We start from the raw sequence: 13,645 nt of genomic DNA on the forward strand, positions 1-13,645 counted from the left end.
ACAGTATTTATAGTACACTGTCAGCAACTGTTATTGTATCACATAATGTGGAATTTCATTTTTAACATGTCTCGGTTCTTTCCGAGGGCTCAGGTTTTGCAGCTCAACCCACTAACACACAATGAGTAAACACACAGAATCACACTGAAACTAGTGTTTAAGATAAAAAGGGTTTTGAGGTGTTAGACATGATTATTATTTATTCTATCACAGCATTGTATGAGTAAATATCACAGTTATGACAAAAAATGTAATTAAGATGTATTGTGTGAACCTGTACATGTACTATTTTTAAAGACTTTCACATTTACTTCACTCCATTCATTTTAACATCTTTAGTTAATAGTTTCTTTTTGCAGCATTAGATTATTATACAAATCATTATATATTAACAAAATGCTGATTTATCAATTATGGATTAACCTCCTGTCACTATATAAGGCGGTTAAAATCAGCCGCACCTTTAATGACGGCTGTTTTTGTTCCACAAGTTAATTTTCACTTTGCATTGTTTAAAATGCATTGTTTTCTTAGTGGAGTACTTTAGTACATGAACAAAACATGTCAGAGTTAAACAGTACTTTTCCTTGTAGTGGAGTATTTTTCTGCGCAAATACCTGCACTTTTACTTGAGTATTGAGTTTGTGTATATCTCTCTTAATGAGCACTGAATTATTTAAAAACTAAAGCTAATTATGGACTGCTAGTCTATCATTTCAGGCTCACCATGGCAAAGAGACAAAATGTCACTTTAGCTTAGGCTGGAGTGAAAACAGCATCTGCCAATTACCTATAGGTTTGAAACTAGAGGCCAGAGAGTAATTTTCAACAATGTTGTAAAACGTGCAGGGTTGGGGTGATGAGGCGCAGTTGGGGAAAGAACCATAATGAGGTTCTGGAAGGGTTTCTGTACATTTAGTATTCAAATTGCATTTAGCATACAGTACATACTGTTCTATGTCAATATTGGGTGGCATGTAGCTGTCAGTAGGCTTAAATAATGAGTAGACAGGGTGATAAAGTTCCTTCCCAGTGCAGTCTGATTAGCTTTGTTCTTTGTGATACTTGTTCACACTCAGCTGCAACTGTGGCTTTACTGTGACCTCATCAGCTGGATTAACGAATTTCTTCCCTTTTCCTTTATTTTCACAATTCAAGTTTAATGTTACTCAAAAACAGCATCTTCCAATAAGATATAATTTCATGGCTTTACAAATATGATGTTTATTATCTGATCTGTTTAGCAACTACTTCTGTAAGATAGTTTTAGCATACCCCTAGATGTTACTTACAGCGTACTCATACCTTGATAATCATGTTTTCTTTTAAGTAAGTGAACTGCTCACTCCTTTAATTTTTAAGTGATTACATGCATTATAGTTTCATTATAGCATTACATTTTCATAAATTAAAAAAATCTACTTTCTGGAAATTTTACAAGTACACATTGTAATTTAAAAAGTGTTCAAAGGTGCCATGGCAGTCATACTTGTGACACTTGTGACAGTCATTGAAATGTATTTTTATTAAACAATGAAAGGATTGTAGCAAAGCAGCAATTACTATTCATAGTTTTAATTACATTTGAACTAATTAGGTCATATTCAGTGTAAACACAATGAGCTGTAAATGGATTTACTAAGCACTTTGCAGCATGTGGAAGACAAGAGGAAGAGGAAAGTATTACATTTGCCATTACATTTGCTTGTATTTATTGTTTTTCATAATATTGATGATGATGATCAATAGTGAAATACATAGATCCATCCCTTTCAAATATCTGCCACAACTGAAATGTTTTTAAACCCAAACCACAGATATAAAAGTGTTTGATATTTGCCTGAACAGATTCTTAAGGAAATGTTGTTCAGGCAATAAATGAATCTAATTTAAAGTGGGGGCAGTGGTGACATAAATTAAAGTTCACACATTTGTCTTAATTATTTTGTGGTACTAGGGCATATTCAGAAATAAGTGCAGGATTTCATCACTCTTACTTTAGCCTGCCACCACTATTGCACAAAGCAAAGTCATCTTAATCATAATATGTTAGTTGATAGGTTATAAATGCAAATGCAGGAAACAACTTTTTGTTTGTTTTGCCTACTAAAGGTCCCCTTGACTCAACCAGGCTTCATCCCATCTTCCTAATTTCTGACAACAAACTTGTGCCCTTGATGATGACATGTTTGTTTTTGGTGCTGTCATTGTTGTGCAACAGTGTGACCAGGGGACTGCAAGGAACAGGAGCAGACATGTCCTCCGCCTTCCAGCCTCAGAAAACTCAGCCTGTCCAGATCTGGTCCAATCAGAGCCTTGCGTACTCAACAGTACCTGCTTCACCTACATGTACAGAGTCTCAGGTAGTACAATCTACACAGCCACATAGATGACACACTGTAGTTTACTCCCACAGGGAATACTTATGTTGGAAGGCACTAGTGCTTGACCAGTTTTGCCTGCATTAAGTATGGTCAGCAGACGTAGAGATAAGAATTTAGAGCCTAGTTTGACCTTGAAACATACAGTATGTTAATATGTTAATGTGTGTGTCTCTGTGTTTGTTTTTGTGTGCGTGTGTGCTCGTGCATACGCATTGCAGATTGGAGCACGTGTCAGCTCAGTGAAAATGCCATCTGTGGACAGGGTTCACGGTTGCGTCTCCTGGACTGTGTTCGCAGTGATGGCAAGATTGTGGCGTTACAGAAGTGTGAGCAGGTAATCACTGTGTAGTAGGACCTATAGTTCATATCTGTCATACACATACTGTGTGTAAAAATCAAATGTTTGCTTTGACAGTGCATGTTGTTCAACCACAACACAAAAGTTCCTCTTCGAAATAATAACTATACTTCCTAGTGTCTATTATCAGAACTTATAAACTTTAGTTGTTCTTACTTGAAGTCTTTCATCTTAAAATAATGAGTTGAATGAATGAACTTCTGAAAGTTCACTGAACACATTAGATTTAGTTGATGCAGAACTAATAACTAGTTAAAATAGGAGTAAGTATTCAAGAAGTTATGCACACCTCAACAGAAATATTTTAATCCTGTACCTTTTCTATATTGTTGAAGAATAATCTTCCATTGGCTTATACATTATTAAACGTCTGTTGTCTAATTTATTTAAATAAATTCTCCTAACACCTTCCCTTTTACTAACTTATTAAATTAAGATAAATGATTATTAAAATGCTGCAGTATAGCAGTATTGCTTCAACATTTCTCACAGGTTTGTTATAAGCAATTAAACCTATTCACACCCTGCATCTCTTATATCCAAAATCATATTACAGCTGAAGTAAAGGAGTTTCACTGTACATTAATGTGTAAAAAACTGGTGTAATTGTTTCTTGCAGCCCCACTGTCCTTAAATGAACTACTGCCTATTTAAAATATGAAAATGTGGTCGCTCCCTCTTTCTTGTTAGTGGAAATAATTAGCTAGCCCTCCTCACAGCTCTGCTCTTGTTTTCTACAGTTTGGTCAGATCAGCAACTGGAGGCTGTCAGAGCGCTGCGTGGTTGACTGTCCTGTCAGCTGTATACTCTCTGATTGGTCGCCGTGGGCGGAATGCTCACACACCTGTGGTAGCCAAGGTAAACATTATGTGAGAATAAACTTAACCTAAACCAAAAGGGAACACCAACCTGATGAATAGACACAGTCGACCACATGCGTGGCACCTCATTATTCCGTCTGCTCAGGCTTTCTCCAAGATGTTGAATTGAGCATGAATACATTTAAATCCATTGAAATATTTATAAGTATGTATAATCCAAAGCCTTATTATACAGGGAAACACTGTGCTGTGTTTTTTTTAGTAATATTCTTGCTTCATTATCATTCAGTATGCAGCCCATTTTTTAATTAACACAAGCAACTATTCTTTATAAGGTTCTACTTTAAGAATAGCATATTTATGTAAACAAAATTTCCTACCACTCATCTTTATAGATGTCTTAAATAATTCAGTGTTGCTAAATAATATATATACCCTATTTGTGTGATTTTAAATTTCAATTAGTAACCCCCAATGTGTGGCGTGCTCATCATCCCTTTGAGAAAGTCAGGTTATATCTAAAAGTTAATGGAACTATTTAACCTGGATGCATACATTGTTTCTTCAGCCACTCAAAGCCAAACTCCCAGAGAGGAAGCTTGTTATTCTGATAATTAGAGAGACTTAACAGTATGCTCTAAAGTTCATTAATTTTAATTTGTCGTTGGCTGTCTGTCTCTTGTTAACCACTCATTTTAGTAAGCTCACACTTACACAGGCTTTGAGCTGGGGATTTAAACTCGAGATTCTCTCTCAGTGTCTCTCACAGCTCTGTCACTGTTGTTGTGACTCTGTTTCTGCCACTCACTCAGTTCATTCTCACACTTAGTGAAACACATCTGCCAGCCTTGCTGAGGGATTCGTATCTGTGTCAGATGACACAGGAATCTTGTTTTGTCACGATGCCACGGGAGTGCTAATGTTTTGAGTTTGATTTTTGAGACGGCAGAGCTGCACGTCCTTTAGCTACGTCTGCCTGGGGGCCCATAGAGCTCAGCATGTCCCCTGGCATGAAACAGATGCGCAAAACTTCTGTCTTGATTTGATGGTTGATGGAGACCTTGCCTTCGCTGAGCCTGAACCAGACACTAAGCTTCTCTAATGCCAAAGTTGCTTAGTGACCCCTTCTTTTTACTGGTGCAATTTATGAAATACTTCCTGTCACACATTATTAATGGCTCACTTGAACAAAGCACTTGTGAAGGAAACTGTTAGATCCAAGTGGCATGGTGACACAGATGTATTGTGCTGTTCCACTAATTCCTCTTTGTCAAGGGGAAAATATTTCACAGGCTAAAGAGAAGGCGCAGCCTCTTCACTTCTAAATAAATGATGATCATTTATTTCAGCCACCTGTTTTGTTAAATGTTATTTTATGGCACCATGCATTTGTGCAGTGATGTGCTTAGCCTTGCATTTAGTCATGACTTTCATGTAGTGTATGAATCCCAGAGTTGTAGTCCTGTATGTCACTGTTTCTATTATTTAGCACATGTTAGCTCTGCAAAATGTGAGTTTATCACACATGCAACTAAAAGGAATATTCAGCTCCAACATTTAGCTGGCACTCTTCAAATGGTTTCAAGTCCCCTCTGGTCTATTGTTCTTTATGTATGCCTTTCTCTATGTTCTGCAGATGCACAGGTGCGCACTCGAAGAATCCTACAAGAGGCTCATGAGGAGGGTCGTCCCTGTCCCAGTCAGCTCACCCAGACCAAACCATGTCCCATAAAGCCTTGCTATACATGGCTACTGAGTGACTGGTCCTCATGCACTGTAGAGGTATGAGCATTTGTTTCTTGCATGTGATGTCATCATCATTAACTAAGGGTGGTGATTTTCATCATAGCTAAAAAGCGTTTGATGTCTGGTTCTGGTTCACACACATGTACACTGCCCATCCAAAAAAATAGTCACCACCTTGATTTACCAATAATAGGTAAGAGCCTCCCATTGAATAAATACTGATTATTTTCAGCTGGTAACAAGTACTTTAACTCTAACTGATGCAGTGCGCATCAGTTAGGATCAGCATCAGACCACATCCTGTGGTTATGGAAAAGATGTTGATCTGTTTCAGGGGCTCAAATTATTGACATGAGTCAAGCAAAGAAAACATCTAAGAAGATTGATGAAACTACTAAAACTGATGAGTCCAGATTTACCCTGTGTGATGAGCGCATCATGATAAGAAGAGAGGCATGTGAAGTGATGCACCCATCATGCCTAGTGTCTACAAGCCTGTGGGGGCAGTGCTATGATCTGGGGTTGCTGCAGTTGGTCGGGTCTAGGTTCAGCAATGTTATGAGGTCAGCTGACTACCTGAACATACTGAATGACCAGGTTATCTCATCAATGGCTTTTTTTTTCCTGACGGGCCGGACATATTCCAAGATGACAATGCCAGTATTCATCTAGCCATCTTTTTTCTTAACCACTTGTCCACTCAAGGGTCACGGGAGTGCTGCAGCCTATGCCAGCTGTCATCGGGCTAGAGGCTGGGTACACCCTGGACATGTCGCCAGTCCACTGCAGGGCAGACATACAGAGAAAGACAACCTTTAATGCCAGGATTCATCTGGCTCAAATTGTGTTGAGTGGTTGAGGGAGCATGACACATAATTTTCATACATGGATTGGCCACCAAAGAGTCCAGACCTTAAGCCCCTTGACAATCTTTACATTTTTCTTTACTTTTATCAATACAAGATCTTGGCAAAAAATGAATGCAGCTCTGGATAGAATTAAATGAAGCCACTGTGAATGTGTGCCGTAATCAAAGCTAAAGGCTGTCCAACGAAATATTAGTGTCCTTTTTTGGGAGACAGGCAGTGTATATGCATGAGCAGATTGTCCTGCCACTTTTTCACACTTTTTCACTGAAACTCTAGCAAAATGCAAAGAAGAAGAACAGTGACAAAAAAAAAAAGTTATTTAAAATTTAAAATGATTAAATCCATTCTTTTTGTCTTCCTTTGCTGATTGAAGGCAGACTCTTGCATTACTGCCACCTGCTGATCCACAGAATGGTTAGGACTGTGCACCATTGGTGGAACACATAATCTGTGTGCATGAGATAAATAAAATGGGGACCCACTCGTAGGAAAACAGGGGAACATCACACAACTCTAATGTAATGTAGTGTAATTCATTTCATCTCATTGTTTTGAGTCAGGAGTCTGTGTGGTCTGCATTCTTACAATGTTTCTAATAAAAACAGTTTGAATACGTGCTTCTATAAGGATTTTCTTTTTTCTGTGCCACACTGAGGTAAATCTAAACAAGCTTGTGTTTGTGTGGCTCTGTGCAGGGTGCAGAGTGTGGCGAAGGGTTTCGTAGAAGGAACTTGTCATGTGTCGTCCACTGGGGAGACTGGCCCGAATCTCCTCCTCAGCCAGTAGCAGAGGAGTTTTGCGGAGACAAGCTGAAGCAGCAGATCCAGCAGGAAATGGAGCAGCCGTGCTTCGTCCCATGCCCAGGTAAACCTGCACACAAATATACAGATGTAGTGATTAAAAACTGCAGTCTCTGACTTGTGGATGATCCACCTACACCGCGGCTGCTTGTCATCTATGCTGCAGCATGGCCTCTTTTATATGTAATGTTAGTAGGTGGCTCTCAGCTTCCACTCACAACACCTTGTGCTTACACAAGTTGCATCCCATGTCTCAACACATTGAAACCGTTGAAACAAAACAAAGATTTAAGCTCCTGTAAAGTGTGATTATTACTCTGATTGGTTATAGTGTTTTTTTTGTACATTATTTTCATACCAGAGGCTATACAGTAGTACTAATTAAAAAACAAGAGCCGTGACATTTGAACATTTAGTGGATTTTTATTTCAGTTCAAAATATCCAACACTGTCTCACCCACACATACATATTTTATCACACAGCTGTTGTATTTACATTAACTTTACCACAGGATATGGTGGATGCATCTTTGAGTTGTGAATAAATTCATATTCATATATATATATATATATATATATATATATGGTGAGTCCAGGTTCTGCCTAAAGTTCTTTGAAGTCATAATAAACAAAATAATAGACACTGCTGTTTTAGTACAGTATCTGTAACTACAGTGAGACAGGATCAGTAAATATATTTCATCTTGAACTATGTTAAGGTCAGACTCACATAGACAGAGAGCATCGTGTATGTGAACATTCAGGATATTCCACCTCTACCTCGGCCTGGCTTCCCAACTAAGGGAGAAACAGCAACAGAATATCTTTCACCACTTCATATTCTAATTGTCCGCCAAGCTTATTGTTGTTCTAGGTGGGACATGTGATATATACTGGTGCTTATTCTGCTTGTGTATTTGCGGACAGGTGCACAAAATAACACACACAATAAAATGAAAAATCGCTTACGGCACCACTCCTAGTGGCAGCTACGTCAGACCCAGCAGGGATCCTGCTGGTCCACCACAGCTGAGGCCATCTCCGGCAGCTTCAACCGCAGCTGCAATAAATACAATTTCAGTTGTTATATGTTATACGTTATATAAACCAGCGATTAAACTCAGGGTGCTGATGTCAAAGTCCTGTAAGCTGCTCCTTCACTAGTGTCTATGACATGTTTTAACCCAATATCAATTTTTAGAGTAACTTTAGCTGTATTCATTCACGAAATATGTTAGATATTAATAAAATCAGATTAGTCACAGTAAATGAACAAGTATAAATTACAAATACACAGAACATAAAACACACAGACACGTCAACCACCTAGTATGATTAAGTCAATACAGCAGCTGTGTAATAGAATATATCGGTATATGTGTGTGTGTATTTTGTAGGAGACAGTTTAGCTGTGAACATGTGAACTGTTTAGAAGAGTGAACAAGTAGTATTTCAAATAATAGTATTAGTAGTATGTGACAATATGTGTATAAATATATGTGACATATGTGAAAATATGGTGACAATCACAAGCAGACTACACTGATACTGTACGTACATACACATTGTGGAGTGATGACAGAATTGCATGACTGATACAGCATATTACAATTTTGTAACTGATTGCAGTGGAGCAACATTTGGAGGAATTACCTATTACTGTAGTCCTCATGGATTTGTAATACCAATAATTATTTAGACTAATGACTTGATTTGCTGGACTCTGCCAATACACTGTTCCCTCTTCCAATAGGTTGACATTTTAAGCTGATAAATAATTATTACAAAATCAATAAAAGTCATAGACTAACTAATGGCTTTACATTATCTAGTTGGACACAATAGGTAACAAACAGAAAAAAGACAGACATCTTGTCCACTTGCATAAAAGGACATTTATGTTTTCGTTGTCGATGCAGTAGCTGCATCAATCCAGCAAAGGTCAGCACTGAGTAACTAGAGAGAAACAGATTTTACGATCAATTACTTGATTACACCATTGATTTTTTTTCTACACTACAATGTGTAACAACGCAGAAATAAATGAAGCGTGAAAAATCATCCTAACTGAAACAATTAGGTGATCACACTGCTGAGAGCCTTCACTCTATCTATCTCAGAGGCGCAATTAGCTACACCATGGAAATTCTGCATGGGGGAAGGATCCATGCCAGTGCAAACGCAATGTAATCTTCCAGTGGCAAGAATGCAAATTCACATTGTGACTAGTTATAGGTGGAAATGGCTTTAATTATATGTGGCAATGGATAGCCATTGCAAAAGCAGTGAATGCTCAAAACATGTTGTAAAATAAAAATATGTTAGCACTGAACTGCATCATTTAAGATCACATGCCCTAGTCAATAATGACTCAGTCATTCAGATGCTTATTACACATAAAAATGGAGGCGATGCAGGTTCATTTGCTTCAATCTATCAAGCATCATACGCTGATATACTGGAGAGCTGGAGTCACTGCTGGCGATATGCCAGTATGCAGTACATCAACCACTTGAATGCTGTTTTCTGTGATGGTTAATGATAAAAGATAAAGCTCTGCCTATGGCACTGTACTCTATCTCAACACTAGCTGGATGAAAGCAACAACATTTTACGCATTTTGACATTTAGTGAAATAGTGAAATCCAACTGTCACGCATGCTTTTAACTGATCATGTTGGCAAGAAAATTAGGAAGCTATAACATGAAGCATTTTCGTCCGCGCACATTGAAATGGTCATCATTATTAAAATAAAGAAATCCCCATGGCAACGAGAAGCTAGAAGATCACAGTTGAGTGACATCCCATGATGCCAATTGACTTTACTTAAAATCTTTTTTTAGGCCACACTGTGAATGTAGAGTTTGCTGTAGGCTGCTGGCCAGCTGACAGCTATGACCCGCTTCACATGTCACTGTCAGGTTTTCTATAGCTGAAAATCTAGAATGAAGCTCTATTGTCCTTAGACACAAGCCAGAAACACAACTATCACACTGTGGAATATGTCTAAAGTTTTGTCATTTTAAATAGAAATTATCATCTGAATTAAAACAAAAAAAAAAAGACTGCTTGCATTTCCTTTGGCTCTTTGCTACCTAAGGTTCTTGTTAGCTCAGAGACACCATCTTGCAGTGCTTGCGTTTGCTCATCTGTCTCTCGCTCCCCTCTGATCCTTGCCCTGATTCATCACTCAAACTGCCTTTGCTGTGAGCTTGGCTCAGGTTCAGGGCTGTTTGATGGCCAGAGTCGATGTGTGCGCGTGTGTGTCTGTGTTTTGTGTCCACGTGTCAGCTGGTGCGAAGACGGCTGGCACAGCGTATGGGGTTGTCGACATGTGGGGGACGGACACTATGTGTGTATGCGTGTCGCTGTTTGTTGCACACTGCAGATCCTGCCACAGCATGTTTCCACAGACAAAGCAGCGTGAAGAAAGAGGTGATAGAGTGGATACGTATAAAGATGAAAAATGAGATCCACTAATGTCATAAATGAAAACAATAGAATATAAATGTTTGACCAAGTGTTGATTGTTATTTGTAGAGTCACAGATTACATCAACACCAACTTTTAACCAGTAAAAATAAAATAAAACAAAAGAATGACATTTCTTCAGAGTCATGTTTCAATATTGAGTGTTGTCTTTACAGTTAGGCTCGGAGTTATAGCTTGTATTGTATAATTTATAACTCTATTGGTCTGTTATTTCTGAATGCCCACTGGGCTGTCTGAGTAATTTGTTTTTGCATTTGGTACATTATTAGCCTCAGATGTGTGCTGAAGTTGTTTTCGATCTGTTTTAAATGTTCCAGGAGCTAGCAGGGGAGCCAATAAAGTGATCCCTGAAATAGTGTTGGCAAGCTGAATATAAAACACACTAAAAGGAAAGTCTGACATTGTTATTGATCAGTGATGGGGTTTTTTTCTTCTTCTATCCTCTTTTGCCCTCAGGAGACTGCCATTTGACTGAGTGGTCATCTTGGAGCTCTTGTCAGCTGACCTGCCTGGAGGGTCGTAGCTTTGAGACCACCGGTCGCCAAGCCCGTTCCAGAGCTGTGATCATTCAGGTCATGGAGAACCAGAGCACGTGTCCACGCCAAGTCTTTGAGACCCAGCCCTGTAAAGGTGAGAAACCACTTATTCACTGGGCTTTATTCTCACTTAACGTGGCTACAGTGCCTATAAAAGTATTCAAGGCCCCTTTCACCTTTGTCAAATCATGTTTAATTTAATTTGGCTTTTTTTTTTTTTTTTTTTTTTTTTTTTTTCTCTTTTTGGCTGATCAACGGAAAAAAAACGTTGATGTTGAAGTGAAAGGAGATCTCTGCAAAGTAATCAGAATAAATCTAAAAAAAATAGTTTGTTTTTCTTTTAATTCACTGAACATAAACCTGTTCGAAAGATCAAAAAGGTTAAGTCAAAAGATTAAAAGGTGATATTACAAATGCACTCGTAATGGCCAACTCTAAAATGAATGAAAGCTATCATTGAGGCTGTGTCACAGCAGGGTTAGCTTTAAAAAATTACCAATACAATGAAAAGGCTATCCTTAAGGAGTATCTTAACTATAGAAAGGTCATAACTGCTACATCACTTATCCAATTTTGATGAAAGATGGTGGTTGATGGACCAGGTTGCTGACTTTCCCACAGAAATATACAGTGTACGTACAGTATCTGTTGTTTCTGAATCTATACTGTTTTAGTTGAGTATCACAATTTTCTTCTTTCTGTGTCTATACAATATAGAGAGCTGAGTATACAAGTTCACACACAGTTCACACAGCATGCATGGATGAAAACCAAGCTATGAAGTCAAAGGAACTCTTTGTAGACCTCTGCAATAAAACTGTGGAACCCAGCAGTAACCAAACAGGGTTGTATAGATTGATGAGAATAAACTGAACTAATTTGGCAGAACACTAAACACCGTCTGATGAATATAAGGCACTGCCATTAACCTTGACGATACCATCCTTACGTTAAAGCAACAGCAGCATCATGCTATGGGATTAAATCTCAGTGGATTTCAAAAAGAGGACTGGTTAAAATTCAGGGAAGGATGGCTGCAGCTAAAAACAGAGCTATCTGCTCCAGAGTGCACATGAATGGACACTTGCAGAGCAAGAATTACATGAAGCCTACGGACAGTGTTGGGCTGTCTTCAAGTCTTGTCTTCTGTCCTTGAGTGGCGCATACATAAACGTAATAGAACATCTGTGGAAAGACGCGAAGATGGCAATAGACACATGCCTCCTATCCACCCTGTTAGAGCTTGCAAAGGAAGAATGGGATAACACAATGAAATGTGCAAAAAGTGAATACTTTGAAGAGCTCCTGTGTAGCACTAGTTGTCAGGTGGTAATTGTCAGACTTTATTTTTAGTCCTGCACAACTGTGCAGCTTTTAAATGTAGTTTTTAACAATATTCTGTCTAAGGCTTTTTAATCTCCTGGGGTTTTTCTTCTATGTGTGATCTTCCCATAAAGGTTAGCACTAAGAAAAGCAAGTGTGACTAGATTTTATTTGAAGCATGAAATTTGGCTGAGGTGTCTGTCACTGTTCCTCTCTTCCCCTGTAGCACCCCCAGGAAAAACAGCCCTTATTTATATTTTTAAGTGCTTTTCATAAATTACTAACCAATTTTATTTTCGCCAAAGATGTCTTTGTTTCATAGTGCGCTGCTCTAGTGGGAAAGGTTCATTTTACTGCAACAATAATATGACTTACCTTGTAATAAAATGTAGAAGGACAGCAGAAGTGGTGTCCAATGCGCTACGATGACAGGAATGGATGTCCAACACAAACTGCTAATGAGCATCATCTCTGCCTCTCTGCCAATTCTACAGAAGGAAAATGCCACAGTTACCAGTGGAGGACAGGGGGATGGAGCAACAACGAGAGAGCTGTGTGGTGTCAGCGCTCAGACGGCGTCAATGTCACAGGTGAGTTGTTACTGTGTCTTCTGGCCACCGTAGACGGCCACCTAGCAGAGGTGCATATTGAAACACATGAGCCTGTGTCTATCTGGTTTAAAGCAGACTGCAGCTGAAAGCAGTCCTGCTTTTGTTTGATTGCTCAAAAAGGCATAAAGTAAGTAAATGAATCCTTGTTCATTCATCTGTGAAGGATGTCACACCAGTTATTTTGGCTGTGGTGGTTGTAGCAAGTGGTTTAGAAATACATTTTAAATAGATTTCCTTTTCGATTTAGAAGGCGATTGAAACTTGGGAGGTTGGATACAAAAACAGATTTGACATCTTCTGCCTTTGGTTATCTCAGTTTACAATCGTATTATACTTTATATGGGTTAATTCCTACAGCAGAATGATCAGTTACTGTACCCCCCTAAATAAATCTGATGGCAAAATTGCATGAGGGCCTGCAGTGTGAACGTACTTAATGTACTTCTCTCTTAGATTTACACTCACGCATAAACAGTATATGCACAGGCACTCATACACAGAATAATTTTAGTATAGTGTTCTAGTTGAATTTAACACCTTATTTGATCTGCCTGTTCTCAGTGCAGTCTCCATTGATTTCTCCTTTCCCCCTTAACATAAGTAATCGATAAGAAGGACTCTGAGCTGGGAGGCTTTCAATCCATATAAATATAATCATGCATTTGTATTTGTGAGAAGTAAACCAGGCAAAGAGAAACAGAACA

At 38.6% G+C, this 13,645-nt stretch overlaps 1 protein-coding gene across 1 annotated transcript in view; it reads left to right on the forward strand.

Moving 5' to 3' along the window:
• The window catches only part of thsd7ba (thrombospondin, type I, domain containing 7Ba), a 110,437-nt gene that overhangs the window by 94,527 nt on the left and 2,265 nt on the right, over positions 1–13,645 (forward strand). The window contains exons 19-25 of the mRNA XM_026375818.1: positions 2,222–2,363; positions 2,603–2,718; positions 3,483–3,600; positions 5,200–5,345; positions 6,874–7,042; positions 10,928–11,101; positions 12,825–12,920. Of these exons, the coding sequence (XP_026231603.1) occupies positions 2,222–2,363; positions 2,603–2,718; positions 3,483–3,600; positions 5,200–5,345; positions 6,874–7,042; positions 10,928–11,101; positions 12,825–12,920 (961 nt within the window). The remainder of the gene's footprint in view (positions 1–2,221; positions 2,364–2,602; positions 2,719–3,482; positions 3,601–5,199; positions 5,346–6,873; positions 7,043–10,927; positions 11,102–12,824; positions 12,921–13,645) is intronic.

Source organism: Anabas testudineus, chromosome 21 (genome assembly GCF_900324465.2).
Source record: "Anabas testudineus chromosome 21, fAnaTes1.2, whole genome shotgun sequence".
NCBI classification, from domain to species: Eukaryota; Metazoa; Chordata; class Actinopteri; order Anabantiformes; family Anabantidae; genus Anabas; species Anabas testudineus.